This window comes from Talpa europaea (genome assembly GCF_964194135.1).
Source record: "Talpa europaea genome assembly, chromosome: 2".
NCBI classification, from domain to species: domain Eukaryota; kingdom Metazoa; phylum Chordata; class Mammalia; order Eulipotyphla; family Talpidae; genus Talpa; species Talpa europaea.
Genome location: NC_140068.1, coordinates 46,217,905 through 46,233,479, shown reverse-complemented (window position 1 = coordinate 46,233,479; position 15,575 = coordinate 46,217,905). Strand labels below are relative to the sequence as shown.

General features: G+C 35.1%; 1 protein-coding gene across 5 annotated transcripts in view; it reads right to left on the bottom strand.

Annotated features, from left to right (window-relative positions):
* Window positions 1-15,575, bottom strand: part of HACE1 (HECT domain and ankyrin repeat containing E3 ubiquitin protein ligase 1) — a gene marked incomplete at both ends in the record, with an annotated part of 68,742 nt that overhangs the window by 42,546 nt on the left and 10,621 nt on the right. The window contains 4 exons of one of the 5 annotated variants that reach the window (XM_084228205.1): window positions 387-483; window positions 1,934-2,016; window positions 5,920-6,051; window positions 13,262-13,337. In XM_084228205.1, the coding sequence (XP_084084331.1) occupies window positions 387-483; window positions 1,934-2,016; window positions 5,920-6,051; window positions 13,262-13,337 (388 nt within the window). Of the gene's footprint in view, window positions 1-386; window positions 484-1,933; window positions 2,017-5,919; window positions 6,052-13,261; window positions 13,338-15,575 lie in introns of those variants that run through there. The other 4 variants (XM_084228206.1, XM_084228209.1, XM_084228208.1 and 1 more) reach the window with 4 other exon arrangements.

Below are 15,575 nucleotides of genomic sequence, written 5' to 3'. Positions count from 1 at the left end.
TAATTCAGTCCATTGGTAACTGGATTCCATCTCTGCCCCAGGAGTCAAGGGTAGGGCTGTACTCTAATCACAGGTTGGTTCTTCTGGCAACTAGCCCACATCCTGAGCATCTCTGAAACATTCAGTTACTTATTCAAAAAGACACATATACCCCACAGGAGAGAGCAAGGATCTTCTTAGGAGCTCTTGTGTCAGGAAACAGGATGAAGGCCAATATGTATTTCTTATTTCATCCCCATGTCACACTTCCTTTTATAGACCATAATTTTCTCAATATGAGGAATTAAGGAAAAAAGATGATTTTACCAGCCTCAGATTCTATAAAGTTAAGGGGCAAAATAAATAAATAAATAAAGTTAAGGGGGGTAAGAATATAACTAACATACCTGTACACATAAATCCAGAGGAGTTACTCCATTTTTGTCTGGCAGATATTTGGCTCCTCGTAGTAGAAGAATCTGTGCTGTGTCTCTCTGACCATGACTGTACAGAAATAGAACCAAGTTAAAAATAGAGTATTTTTAATTTAAAGTCTTTATTAAATATGGACAATTACTATGAATCAACATAAGATTAATTTTAATTAAAAGAGGAAGGTTAAACTACATCCTCGGTAATCAGGAAAACTTTTAAGTGAAAGTTTTCACTATGTAGATAAGAAAATTATCTAAATCTTAAACATGAGCTTGGAACATACTACCTGTAATACAGCATAGTATTCTGGGCTAAGGAGATGCTACTCAGACTATGCTTCATTTTTATTTCCAATCACTTCCTTCTAAACTCTAGCCTGACCTTCTTCCTATCACAAACATCTAAGTCTCCAAAAAACCCCTCAATACAAAAACAAGAATACATTTTATGGCATTTTACTACTTTTGTAAAGCTCTAAAAAAGGAAGGAGAAAGACAAATAACAAAGAAAGAGAATGGGGCAGGATAGGGACTAATGAGCCAAAACTGTTAGCTTCCAACTTCCATCAGCCCACTCAGTTTGACTTCTCTGGACAATATTTAGTTTAACCTAGAATGACTCTTTTATTCACATACTGTCTCTGATTGTTCTTTTAGTAGAAGCAAAATCAGAAATTATAACTCTTTCAGTTATAACTAAATTTAAGGCCCTAAATAAATATTGTAAGTCATATCATCTAAACCAGAGAGAAGAATTGCTACTGTATTGTTGCTAACGGAAAACTACATTCACTAACATAGTTTGTGTGACTGTGGACATGTGTGCATGCACACATGCACGTGTGTGTGGTGGTGAACATGAGTATAAATATTATATTGTTAGTTCTTTAAGGACTTTATTACTGTACCACTAATGCTGATAATAGTGCATAGTATATGGTGAATGCTAACAACATTTATTACATGGGTGAATCAAGAAAATGAAGACAGAAGTACAAAAATAACAATTCATTAACTTTATAACAAAAATAATTCAAGACAGTTTTCAAAGTTACAATACATAGAAAGTAAAGACAAGGCTCTGGACCAAGATACACATTAATAGCTTTTCCTGTAACTGATCTGGTCACTTAATCAAGTGAACTATGATCACTTCTTGATCTATTGGCTAAGATAAAGTGTAATAAACTATGAAAGTTACTTGATTATGGATAGTCTTTTTTATTACTCATTAACTAATCATAAATCTTAATCTAGTTCATCAAAATCCCCCCATAAGTGGCAATAAAATAAAAAAACACTTTCCTCATGCAGTTAAGTAACAGAATATAAAACTATACCTTAACTTAAAAAGGAACATAGTATTTGTGGGAAAACAAGATAGTTTTAGAAAATAAACAGAAATGTTGGTGTTTGGAAATAGAGAGTGTGTGTGTGTGTATGTGTGTATATATATATATATATATATACACATATAGCATTCTTTAATGAGAACAATCTGGAAATGTAAAATATCATACCTGCAAGCAAAGTACAGTGGAGTGGCTCCTGATACATTTGGTCTGTTAATATCAGCACCACTGTCTAGTAAGCATTGCACAGTCTGGTGGGGGGGGGGAGTGGGGGTAGGGGGAGAAACAATTAAACTTATAGCCAGAGAAGTCAAATAAAAACAATCATAACTTTAATCCAGATAAAGAAAGTTTCCACCAAAACTCAAGGCATTGAGAAGAACAAGTAGGAACAAGACAATTTTGATGACTGACTGAATTTACCTTTTTTGGTAAGCTCTCTGAGCCTCTTAGGCACTATACCACCCATGTGGAATTATCACTGTAATATAAATTGTGTTGACCTGAGAAGACTCTAGAAAATCACAGTCACTAGTCACATGTAGCTATCAAAGACTTGAAATGTGCTAGTGCAACTGGAGAACTGAATATTTTATTTAATTATATTTAAAATTAAATAGCCATATGTGGATAGTAAATTGGATAGTTCTGTTCTAGACATTTGAATTTAAAAACTAGAATTGTTTAGGGCCTCCCTGGTGGCACAGGGGTTAAAGGCTCAGTACTATCAAGCTATTGCCAGCCACTGCAACATGAGTTCAATCCCTGGCCAGGGAGCTAACCCACATGGCACAACAGACCTCTCCTGTCTCACCCACTGCTCCCCTCAGCAGTGGATTTCAGTAGATACGCCTGTTCTGCTCCCCACTCTGTCTCTGGTGAATACTACCGCCCCCTGCACCTCTGACCAACAAGCCAGTTCTTGTATGCATTAAAAAAAAATCTAAAAAAAAAAAAAAAAAAAACTAGAATTGTTTACCTCTGAAAACAAAAATAGGAACATAAGCTGTAACTTCCTCAATACCAAAGACCCTCATTATTGAAGTTCAAAATGTTAAAAAACTAAAACATCCTTTTGCTATTTAACAGAGTCAACGCTGACTCAGTTTTTCTAATAGCCATTCATATATATATATATTCTGCTCCCTAAGCTCTATTTAAGCAATCGCTTGACTCAAACTAATGAAAAGTAAGCTTATACAAAATATTAAGACTATGTATATTTTACCAGAAAGTAGGAATTCTAAGTTTTCTGAGTTCAGATTACTAAATAGCATTGCAGCTAATTTGGCATATCCTCGTAAGTTATATTAACCATAAATGCTTATTAGTTCCCTGCTAAATTACTATTTGAGTCAAGCTTAAGTGCTTAGATAGCTATCTGTCTTTATTTTAAAATAATGGCATTTTTAAAATCATACAGTCTTTATAGTACTCCAGTGTTTTTATTGTACTATAGAGTTAACAGTATAAAAATAATGTAGCCTTAGACTAACTTTCCTCTACTGTTCCTCTCAACAAGATGGTGAGACAAAATTTTGTCATCATTATCAAGAAAATATGACATACGACATGTATTGCCATGCTGTTATATCCTTATACATAGGAAATATTCTACAAAGACATTAAAAATTCAGACTAAATAAAAACACATAAGGAAATAAAAACAGATCACTACAGCATTTTCTCTTCTGTTCAAATCTGCTTTTGTTTTAGCAAAATTTCAGTTGAGGATTCCAAAAATATGTAACTAATACTACTTATCCTTAAAAGCTTTCAATAGCTTCCCTTATAGAAAAAATACCACCTGAAGACAGGGACAAAAGCCCTTTCCTTCCGAGTAAGGATAAAAAAATATATAGATAAAGGAATTTGAATGTGAAGAATAGAAAAGAACATTGCAACAATGAAATGAGTCAAAAGTAATCAACCTTTAATTTAAAAAAAAAAGGTTTGCTAATTGCATTTTGCAAAACATTCTGGAAAAGGAAGAAAATTCAGTCAATTAGTGATTAAATGACATAATGGGAGAAAGAGCAAGAAGGTCACAGATAATCTGAATCACAGCATCTTAAAAAAAAATTCCAATACATGTGAAACTATCTATTATGTATACAAAGCATAAAATAACAAAATAAATTGAAACTAGTAAAACTCAGATGGAGGAGACTAATTATTAAGTTAAAGTGAACACACAAAAACTCTTGAAGAAACAATACTACTTGAGGATTTTAAATTACATAGAAGGATAAAACATAACCAGATAATAAACTTCAGATCCAACTACTAAAATCTCTAAGCATTCTCAAAAACAGAGATTTTTTCAGCAATAGATAGAAATAAGATACTACCTTTTATAAAAATCAGTACTATCAATATACACTTTATATAAAGGTCTAAAAGAAAAAAGTGACAAACATTCAGATATGGAACGAAAATGGCAGGAAAAAACTGGCCAAAATGATACTGCATTTGACTACTCCATTTTTCAACAAAAATATCAATGTCTATGATATCTTAGCAATTATTTTATCTGCTCGAGTTATAGCAACAAACAAAATTAACAAGAATTTATGTTCTCATGAAGCTTATGTTCTAGTAGAAAAGGAGAACAAAAGGACAAAAGAAATTAAAAACTCTATTGTTTGCTAACTGGTAATTACTGCTATCCAGAAAGGCAAATCTGATTCTCTGTGACAGATCTGGATTCAATCCAAAACCCTAACCCACTACATTGTAAAAGCTGCCCAGTGTCCATAAACCATAAAGTCAGAAAACGTAACTGTGGTTTATAAATAATCATAATTTCTTGTTTTAAAATTTTTATGGTTTCTTGCTTACTTGCAAAAATTAAGCTCACCAGTTTAAAACTTAGTAAATTGAAATGTGAAAATATAACAATGTAAATATCTGTGACTGATAGCTGATTACCTGTATTTTTCATGTTAATGCAGCACACATAATTTTTAAATTACAATGAACTCACTTTATATGCTTAAATTAGGTCACCAATATATGCTTTTAAAAAAATTCAAAATTTCAAATTTCCAGCCCAACCCTCCCTACTTTAAAAAAAAAAAAAAAACTATTCTCCTATTCTAAGTAATCTAGAATGAAGGTCTTCCTCCTCACAGAAGTAAAAACTGGGGAAGTACTCTAGAAAGAAAAGCACTGAAAGGAGATTTTTCATATGGTCTTCAAGAGATTCTTGAAGAGAAGCAACGTATTTTCAACAGATTTCATGACTTTTCAAGTGATTAAAAATCACATCCTATGTGGAAAACTAATGTACAAAGCTAATGTCTAGGTCAATCTCAGAAGTCATTTAATTGAAGGCAGTGATTAACCAAGACCACCTGCGCCCAATACACTGCTAAATTACAAAGAAATTCAGTTCTACTTTATCAATATTAACTCTGAAAACAACACTGGTCAAAATAAAAAGGAATAAAGATTTCAATATTTAAACTAGAAGTAAAAATCTGAGTTGTAGCATTATCATTTTCTAAAAGGCCAAACAAAAGTACCTTTGTTTTATTTTTTATTAGTGATAATTCTGATGGCATAACTAAACAGAAATGCATAAGTAAATTATGCCCTAAGGAAAATAGCCAATTCGTTTACCAATGACTGGTTTATATAGGTCTTCTCAAGCAACCTGTGCATCTACTGAGACTTTGAACCCTTCTGTAACAACTTTCAGTTTAGAACAGGCATCATATTTGAATAGAAAACTATGATAATCCAAGTTAATCTATTTCAGGCAAGACAGTACTCACTTTCTTCACAAATTCCAACAACTGAGGCTTAATGTTAAAAAAAACTGAGTTACACCTGATGAAACTGAGAGCAGAATATACTCGTTGAAATTATATATGAACAATTACATTTATAATTTAATATATTCAGCTATTAAAATCTATGAATCAAAAATAAAATTGAAATCCAAATTAAAATATTTTAAGATTTAATAGCACTACTTTCCATTCTTTCCATTCTTTCCATCATTTACAAGAAGTCACATGATAGAGAAAATGTTAATATTTTGGTATGATATTTTGTTCCAAATTACGCAGTGAAAAACTTTTCATGAATTCAAAGTTATAATAAATAAACACATGCAGCATAATTTAAAGTCATCATGAGAAATTTACCGTTTTGTGACCATTCTGGCAGGCCACATGCAGTGCTGTCTGCCCCATCGCATCCTCAACATCGACATCACTGACATGTTGCACAAGATCATGGAGTAGTTCTGTCCGCCCATTCACAGCCAGCCAGTGTATCTGTGCAGTCATTTAGTTACTTATCATTACTATCTCAAGTGTTTCATATAAAAATATCAGATAAATAATGCTAAAACTTCTCAACTGCAGTAAGCATGATATGCAAACTAAAGATTAAAATTTAAATTTAAACCCATCAACTTTTTTCCTATGTTTCCATATTTGGTAAAAAAAAAAAAATGCATTAAGATGCAGGTTAGGAGCCTCCCTGGTGGCACAAGGGATTAAGATGTAACCTATGAAGCAATCTGCAGCATGAGTTCGATCCCCAGTAGATCTCTCCTGTCTCACCTGCTGCTCCCCTCATCAGTGTATTTCAGTCAATCCTCCTGTTCTGTTCCCACTCTATCTCTGGCGAATCCTCTCACGCCCCCCAACCCCACCTCTGGCCTATACCCCAGTTCTTGTATACATAAATAAAAATAAAATCTTTAAAAAAAAAATACAGGCCTCCCCGGTGACACAGCAGTTGAGTGCTGGGTTGCGAAGCTGCCCACAGCCTCTGCAGCACCCGCTCGATCCCCGGCCACCAGGCGAGGGTCCCACATGGTGCGCAGACCTCTCCTGTCGCCCGCTGTTCCCCTCAGCAGTGTACTTCCTCCGTCTGCCTATTCTGTTCCTCGCTCTGGCTCGGGGGTGAATTCTCTCACCCTCCCACGCTTCGGACTGTACCCAGTGCTTGTATAAATAAATAAATAAATCTTAAAAAAAAAAATATGATGCCAGTTATACTACCATGTATTTCAAAATCAAACCCTTCATGGTTTATAAAAGTTAAGTACCCAAGATTTAGAATTACCAAATAGTCAGCTTCTTAGATGACACTGGAATCTATACATAGTTTGTCTCTAAAGAAAAGGTATTGGATATTTTTTCCTTCCCCGAAAGCAAACATAAGTTGAAAAATAACACAGAAGTTACCATTTTCTTTACGCCTACATTTCACAAGTAACACAGCTATTTTATATAAATAATAAATTACATGGAGAGGATAAAAAAATATCAAACACATGTAAATCTACCATCAAAGACGAGGCTAAAATTGTGTAGTAAAGTTTCAGTGCATTTTTCATTTGATATTTTTCCCCATTAAATATATATAATGAAATTTCTGTTTTATAATGGCAGCTTGAACACCTGCTTCTACAAACACCACTGAAACCAGAGTAAACAATGTTTTTTCTTAAAGTACAGACCCACTGAGATTTTTAAAAACCAGAAGGGGAGGTTGGTGGGCAGGAGTGGAGGAGGGGATGCCCTAATGGAACACCATGGAGGATTAATGGGGCACTAGTGGTGGGCATGGTGTGAAAATATATCTTTATAGAGGTTTAAAACTACAACCCCCCCAAAGCATCAATATAAACCAACTTTACCTCAATAAACATAATTTTTAAAAATACATATAATAAAAATAAGACTAAAAAAAATACCACAATAGCAACCAATTTTGGGGAGCTTAGAAGTTTCTGTTTGACTTGTCAGGAAAAAAAACCTGAAACCAAAACCAGTAATAAAAAAAAAAAAAGCCAAGAAAGGTGATTTAGAGCACAGAACTCCCAAAAGTTTCATGAATCAGGAGGAAGCACCCTGCATCTATTGAAGTAGGGGTGAAGACAGAACTAAAAACAGACCAGTTAGATGTTTATTTAATAAGGTTCAGACCCTTAAATCCCCATTCCTCTTCAACTCTGCAAAGTTAGTAACTGCCATTCCCCAATCTTACAGAATACAAGAGGCTTGAGAACAGTCTCCAGATAGGAGATACAGGCACACCAAAGCAAGAATATCATACTGAAAAGGAAGACAAATCAAGTTTACACTGAATACTGAGATTCTAAAGCAATCTCCTCTAACCACAATCCAGAATGATAATATCTTCGTGGCAGTGGGAAGAAATTTGAGCAATCTGATCAACTCAAGGGTAAATACCTAAAGAAACTGACATTAGAAACAATGCTGAAGGGACAGGCCCAACCACATCACCCAACAGTGAAGCTGACCACTGTTAACAAACCTCATTCATTCAGAGCTTTCCAAAAGCTTTTCCTTGTTCCACTAAACAATTGAGAGATGCCTCTAATTGGGAAAAAAAAACAAAAGAAAAAAAGGAAAGAAAGCAAAAATGGAAAGAACCATATTCATGAAAATACCATATTCAAAGGAAAATACTATATTTAGTACTCTGAGAGAGAGAGCATACTGACCACATGCTTGAAACCAGAATAGGATACTATTTCTTAAAAGGGACAGTGGCATAAAAAAAACCCCGACTTGGAAATAATAATGTGACTGAGACATGTAAACTCAGATTTAGAAGATAATATTGAGGTGATATCCCAGAAAGCACAAAAAAGACAAATGGATAAATAAGACAAAAGAAAATTAAAAAGCTAGCCAAAGAGGGCCAATATTCAAATAACAGGAATTCAAAAAGAAGAAAACAGAGGAGTAGAAATCATAAAAGAAATAATTTATGAAAATTGCTCAGGACATCATATTTACATGAGTTTCAAGATTGACAAAACATCCCTATTACCTACCCAAATGGATAAAATTAATCCAGACGAAGACACATAATCATGAAATTAAAGAACTCTAAGGGCAAACTGGATTGTATATGTTTCTAGAGAGAAAAAATGAGTTTCATAGAAAGAATCAAGAATTAAAATGGCAGCACATTTCCAAACTGAAAGATAGAAGAAATAAACCAATGCTTCTAAAACTGTAAGGGATAAATAATGTACAGCCTAGAATTTTATACCAACTGTAGATTAATTTGGGGAGAAGTGGAATCTTCAATTATGAAACCAGACAGACTCAAAGACTCAAATAACATCCAGTCTTGCAAAGTGTCAAATAAATTTATTTTCCATGCAGCCTTTCTTAGTTAACTAGTTGAGAATGAGCTCTAGCAAAGTGATAAAGTAGTTGTCAGTAGTAACAGAAATACAACCTATGTAAGAAAAAAGTGAGAGAGACAAAAGGAATCTCTAGTATGATGAGAGAGTGAGTCCAGACAACTGTTACAACTGTTAAGCAGGCCTGAAAGTCAACCAATACAATACATACTATAAGACTATTTACAAAGTTCAGGGAAAGTTTGGTCATGAATTATTTAGAAAACTTATTTTAATTGTCTTAAACTGCAACAAGGCAAGAAACAGGGCCTCCCTAGTGGGCAAGGGGTTAAGCACCATACTATGAGGCAATCCACAGCCTCTGCAGAATGAGTTTGATCCCGGCCTGTCAGGGAGAAACCCACATGGCGCAGCAGACCTCTCCTGTCTCGCCTGCTGCTCCCCTCAGCAGTGTGTTCTGGTCAGTCTGCCTGTTCTGTTCCCCACTCTGTCTCTGGTGGATCCTCTCACCCCCCACATCTCTGGCCTGTACCTCAGCTCTTGTATACATAAATAAATAAATCTTTAAAAAAAAAAAAACAAGGCAAGAAACAAAAATAGAAGGCATACAGATTAAAAAAGAAGAGACAAATCTACCTCTATTTGCAGATTATATTGATTGTCCATGTAGAAAATCCCAAGGAACCTACAAAAGAAAAACCTAAAAAACTGGAACTAATAAAGGCATATAACAACACACAAAAAGCAATCACATTTCTACACACTATGAGTGAACATACAGAAACAAAAAATCAAAAACATAATACTATTTACAAATGCTCCAAAGAAAACAAAATATTTAGTGTTCACTTAAAACTTTTAGAAGATCTGTATGCTGAAGAGTACAAAATGAATATAAGAGGAATCAAAGATCAACATAATTGGAGAGAGTACTGTATTTATAGATTAGAAAACTCAATCAACATAAGAAAGATTCCAATTCTCCCCCAAATTAATCTAGAGTTTTAAGGCAGTTTCAATAAAATTTCAGCACGGTTTTTTTGTCAAAGACAAGTTCACTCTAAAATTTCTATGTCAAGGCAAAGAAACCAGAATAGTTAACACAATCTTCACAAAGAAAAATAAAGAAGGGCCTCCCCTGGTGGCGCAGCAGTTGAGCGCTGGGCTAAGAAGCCTCTCCAGCACCGGTTAGATCCCCAGCCGCCTCTGAGGGTCCCACATGGCGCAACAGACCTCTCCTGGCGCACCCACTGCTCCCCTCAGCAGTATATTTCATCAGTCTGCCTGTTATGTTCCCCGCTCTGGCTCTGGTGAATTCTCTCACCCTCCCGCACTTCTGACTGTACCCAGTGCTTGCATAAATAAATAAATAAACAAACAAACAAATAAATAAATAAATCTTTAAAAAAAAGGAAAAAAGAAAAAGAAAGAAATTACTTGATATCAAGGCTTCTATACCTACAATAATCAGGACAGCATGGTACTTAGAAAAAGGACAGACACAGGGCCTCCCCGGTGGCGCAGCGGTTGAGCGCTGGGTTGCGAAGCTGCCCGCAGCCTCTGCAGCGCCGGTTCGATCCCCGGCCACCCAGAGGAGGGTCCCACATGGCGCGCAGATCTCTCCTGCCGCCCGCTGCTCCCCTCAGCAGTGTGCTTCGGTCCTTCTGCCTGCTCTGCTCCCCGCTCTGGCTCTGGTGAATTCTCTCACCCTCCCGCGCTTCTGACTATACCCAGTGCTTGTATAAATATTTAAAAAAAAAAAAAAAAAAGAAAAGAAAAAGGACAGACACATAGATCAGAGTAACAGAATTGAGTACCCAGAAAAAAGTCCATATAAAAATGCCCAGCTGAATTTTGAGAAATATGCAAAGCCGATTCATGCAGAAAGGAGTTTTTTTTAACAAACAGTATTTGAAATTCACAGATAAAAATATGAACCTCAACTTAAGCATCTCATCTAATATAAATATTACCAAATAAATATTATGAAAACAGATCACAGACTTAGATGTAAACTTTTTTGGGGGGAAAAAAAAATTTTTTTCAGGATCTGGAATTAGGTAAAGAATCCCTAAACTTGACACCAAAAGTACAATCCATTAAAGGAAAAACTGATTAAAGAGAGTTCATCAAAATTTTAAAACTCTTGGGCCTCACTGGTGGCGCAGCAGGTTGAGCGCAGCCTTGTGAAGCTGTCTGCAGCCTCTGCAACGCATGTTCGATTCCCGGCCAGCCAGGGAGATACCCACATGGCCTGGCAGACCTCTCCTGTCTCACCCACTGCTTCCCTCAGCAGTGTTGTCAGCCCATCTGCCTGTTCTGCTCCCCGCTCTGTCTCTGGTGAATCCTCTCACCCTCCCGCACCTCTGATCTGTACCCCAGTTCTTGTATAAATAAATAAATCTTAAAAAAAAAAATTTTAATTCTTATAATACAAAAGGTTGTGTTAAAAGTTTATAAAAGCAAACTGGGGGCCTCCCTGGTGGTGCAAGGGGGTAAGAACAGCACTATGAAGCTATCCACAGCCTCTGCAGCATGAGTTTGATCCCCAGCTGGCCAGGGAGCTACCCACATGGCGAGGCAGACCTCTCCTATCTCACCTGCTGCTCCTTTCAGCAGTGTATTTCAGTCAGTCTCCCTGTTCTGTTCCCCACTCTGTTTCTGGTGAATCCTCTCACCCCCGGATCCTCTGGCCTACACCACAGTTCTTCTATGCATAAATAAATAAAATATTTAAAAAAAAAAAGACAGTCACAGAATAATTCAAACCTTTGGGAAGACTTAATTTTAATGCACCTCCCTCCCCCCAAATTTTTAATCGGAAAAGGCCTTGAAAACTGGGATGGTAGTTTCAAGTTATTAAAAATAAGTCATATTGAGTGTAGTTAGTAACTAGTTAGTGTAGTTTCAAGTTACTAAAAATTACTTGAAACTAATAAAAATACTATCAAAGTAAGGATTTAAAAAAGTTCAGCTTTATTGAAATATAATCATCAAAACTGCAAGATATTTAAAGTGTATAATGTGATGATTTGATATACACTGTGAAAGGATTTCTACCATCTATCACCTTGAATATAGGAAGGCACATTACTGTAATGACTTCAAAAAGATTTCCAATAGTCACATAATTCTATCTTAGCTCTATTTCTGAAACAAATAATGCTACATTAAGGTAAGGAATTTGACTAAAATTTTGAATTTCAAGTCTCTTCATATGTATCTCACATCACTTCCCTCTAATATCTTTTCAAAAATATAGTAACATATACTAACATACATTAATATATATTTTTGAATAGAACATGATATAGCAAAATGGATAAAGATAGTAGTTTAAGTAAGACAATAGTAAGCCTAAAAGGAGAGAGTGATTAATAGTGACTGTCTCTGAGTGCAGGGAAAAGATAGATAGGTGTGTGATCTTTCCCACTGCCACCGTTTTTTCCTTTCTTCCTAGCCATTCAATTTTCCTACAATGTAATATTAAAAATTTTAAAAAATAAAATGAAAAATGCCTCACATATAATGAACACAACACAATCTTGACAGAGGTGCTCTTGAAAGAAGTCCCTTGAAAGTGATAAATGTAAAAAGAAGGAAGAACTAACGTAAACTAGCTCTCAAATCATCCTTCATCTTCTTAATTTCTATAAAAAGCAACTGGCAGAAACACTTGCACTTTACTCTGCATTATGATCACCTTCAATATTATTTTCTTAAAAACAATTTTTATTTTTTTTTCAAAGTTCATAGAGTATTTATTTATTTTCTCTCTTATTTTATTTTTTTTTAAATAATAAATTTTATTTTTATATTCCCCATACAATTGCAACCCCCCCATTCTGACCCCAATCCCTCCCCTCCTGCCCCTCACCCCCCAAAAAGTGTCTCTGGTTCATAGTTTTTTGTTGATTTTGATTTTCGCTTTCTTATAGTTATTCATTTTTCTGGTCCCTTATTTAAGTTTTCTAGATTCCTGCTATGAGTGAGACCATCCGGTATTTTTCTTTTTCTTTTTGGCTTATTTCGCTGAGCATGATCCCTTCCAGCGCCATCCATGTTGCTGCAAATTGCATGTGTTTATCTTTTTTGAATGCTGAGTAATATTCCATGGTATATATGTACCACATCTTCTTGATCCAGTCATCTATTTTTGGGCATTTGGGCTGTTTCCAAAGCTTAGCTATTGTAAATAGTGCTGCTATAAACATAGGGGTGCAGGTGTTCTTTGGAATTGATGTTTCTGTGTCCTTTGGGTAAATACCTAGGAGTGGAATTGCTGGATCATATGGAAGCTCTATGTAAAAAACAATTTTTAAATCTCAGACAAAAGTCTCAGCACTTACCGCTGTAAGGCCTTCATTATTACAAATGTTGACATCAGCACTGTATTCTAATAATTTACTCATGCATTTCTTCTGTCTGAAAAGAAAGAGACTATCTCAGATAACTGGCACTACAAATATAAACAAATGACAATTATTTTACTGAGTTACTAACTACATTCAATATGACTTAATAGCAGTATTAGCTGCAGTATATAAACAAACACTACAACATTTGAAATAAAATACAAAATTCTTATACTGTGTATACATTATTATTTACTCAATTGGATCACACTTCTTCATGTCATGGACTATATCATATTTCTTTAACCATCAGTACTAGGCATAGCTGGGTATGCCTAATAAAATTTTATTAATATTCAATCGCATATGTATACAAATTCATAAGTATGTAAACAGTCAATAGCTGAAACTCCTATTGACTGAATAAACCTTTTTTAAAAGAAAAGAGAAGTAACAAATTACTTTTCTTGCTTTGACTTATGTCAAACTTAAATGTCATTTAAAATCAGCATCAGGGGGCCTCCCCTGGTGGCGCAGCGGTTGAGCACTGGGCTGCAAAGCTGCCCGCAGCCTCTGCAGTGCCGGTTGGCCACCAGGCGAGGGTCCCACATGGTGCACAGACCTCTCCTGCCACCTGCTGCTCCCCTCAGCAGTGTACTTCGTCAGTCTGCCTGCTCTGCTCTCCCCTCTGGCTCTGGTGAATTCTCTCACCCTCCCACGCTTCTGACTGTGCCCAGTGCTTGTATAAATAAATAAATAAATCTTTAAAAAAAAAAGGTGACAAAGGACTTGAATACATTTAAAAAATAAATAAATAAAATCAGCATCAGATAAAAGGAAAGAAAATAAAGCTGAGTAAACTTAAAAAATAAAACATTTACGAAGTTTCTTCATCTAACACATTGTTTTGAAAACCTTAGGAAATGAATTTTCAATGATCATGAGAAAACAGGCCACTTTTAGTAAAGTAAATACATTGTTTAAAATATGTATTTCTCTGTGTGTGAGTGTGTACTCAAAATGCTGGCTTTCTAAAACCTGTTAGAAACCTGTCATGGGTTACTGATCTATTACTCAAAAACACACTCAGAATGCATCAGGGAAAGAGTCCCCAAAAAAGTACTTATGTTAGGGACTGTTGAAGAAAAGCAGCAATCAATAATGCTCCCCCATCCAAAAATGAATTGCAAAAGGTATAAGGCAATATGACAAAAATATATTCTCTTTTTCTTACTTAAAAATCATCATTGTTGCTTTTTAGAACCAAAATAGTAACAACTCACTAAGTGAGCAGCTATTTTGCTAAGAACTGCTGATAAAATATTAAACTAAAACATGGGCTCTGTATGAGTTCACAATCTAGTATAAAAAACAAAGGAAGAATCATGTTTCAAAGGCAACTTAAAGATACACAGGAATTATAAAGTTTTCTCATTTAACATTCTCCATACAATCATAAGCAATGCTGGATCCTCCTATATAGGAAGCGACTATTTTCCTGCCCAGATATTGCAATTATAGAAAGTTTATGGTAACCGAAATGACACATGGACCAGTCATCCAAGAGCTCTGTGTTAGCTTAATGAGGCTTCTACAGGAAAGGAGGGCAATTTAGTAGTGCACTAATGTGTGAAGAGAGAAATGCGAAAGCAGATAAAGAGAAATCCACTAACCCCCAGACAGTGATAGTTAACGGAACAAAACAAAAGACTACCCCAAAAAAACAGAATAGCAAAAGAATCAGAATTCCCTATGAGTTCTGCTCAATCTAGACAAATTTGAACTCAAAGAATTTTAGTAAAAAGCTATTTCTAAAATAGCAGCAGCAACAGAAATAACAAATACTTTTGTCACTTAGCTTACATTCATTGCGCACCTCTAAGTTGTACAAGGCAGCCATCAAAAAATAATAAAACCCAAAATATTTAAGTATTGAATATCAATAGTAATCTTTATAGAAAATAAAGGCATACAAATTAGAAAACAGGGAATAAACCCTTCTTATTCCTTTTTTCCTCACTGACTTGCCATATAAATCACATAATAGCTAGCATATTTCTTTATCTTTAAATGTAGTAGTCTCCAACTTGAATGTTTTCTCACACACAAGTGATGTTAATGGGAGGAATTCTTCCACAATGTGTAAGATATATGAAATCATCACAATGTACACTTTAAACCTCTTACAACTATATTTGTCAATTGACTTCAGCAAAATTGGGATGGAAGGTGGGGATGGGGAAGGTAATGGTCTTCTAAGTAAGTTAGTCTCCCACCACAATGCAGACATACTTTATCACTGCTATAC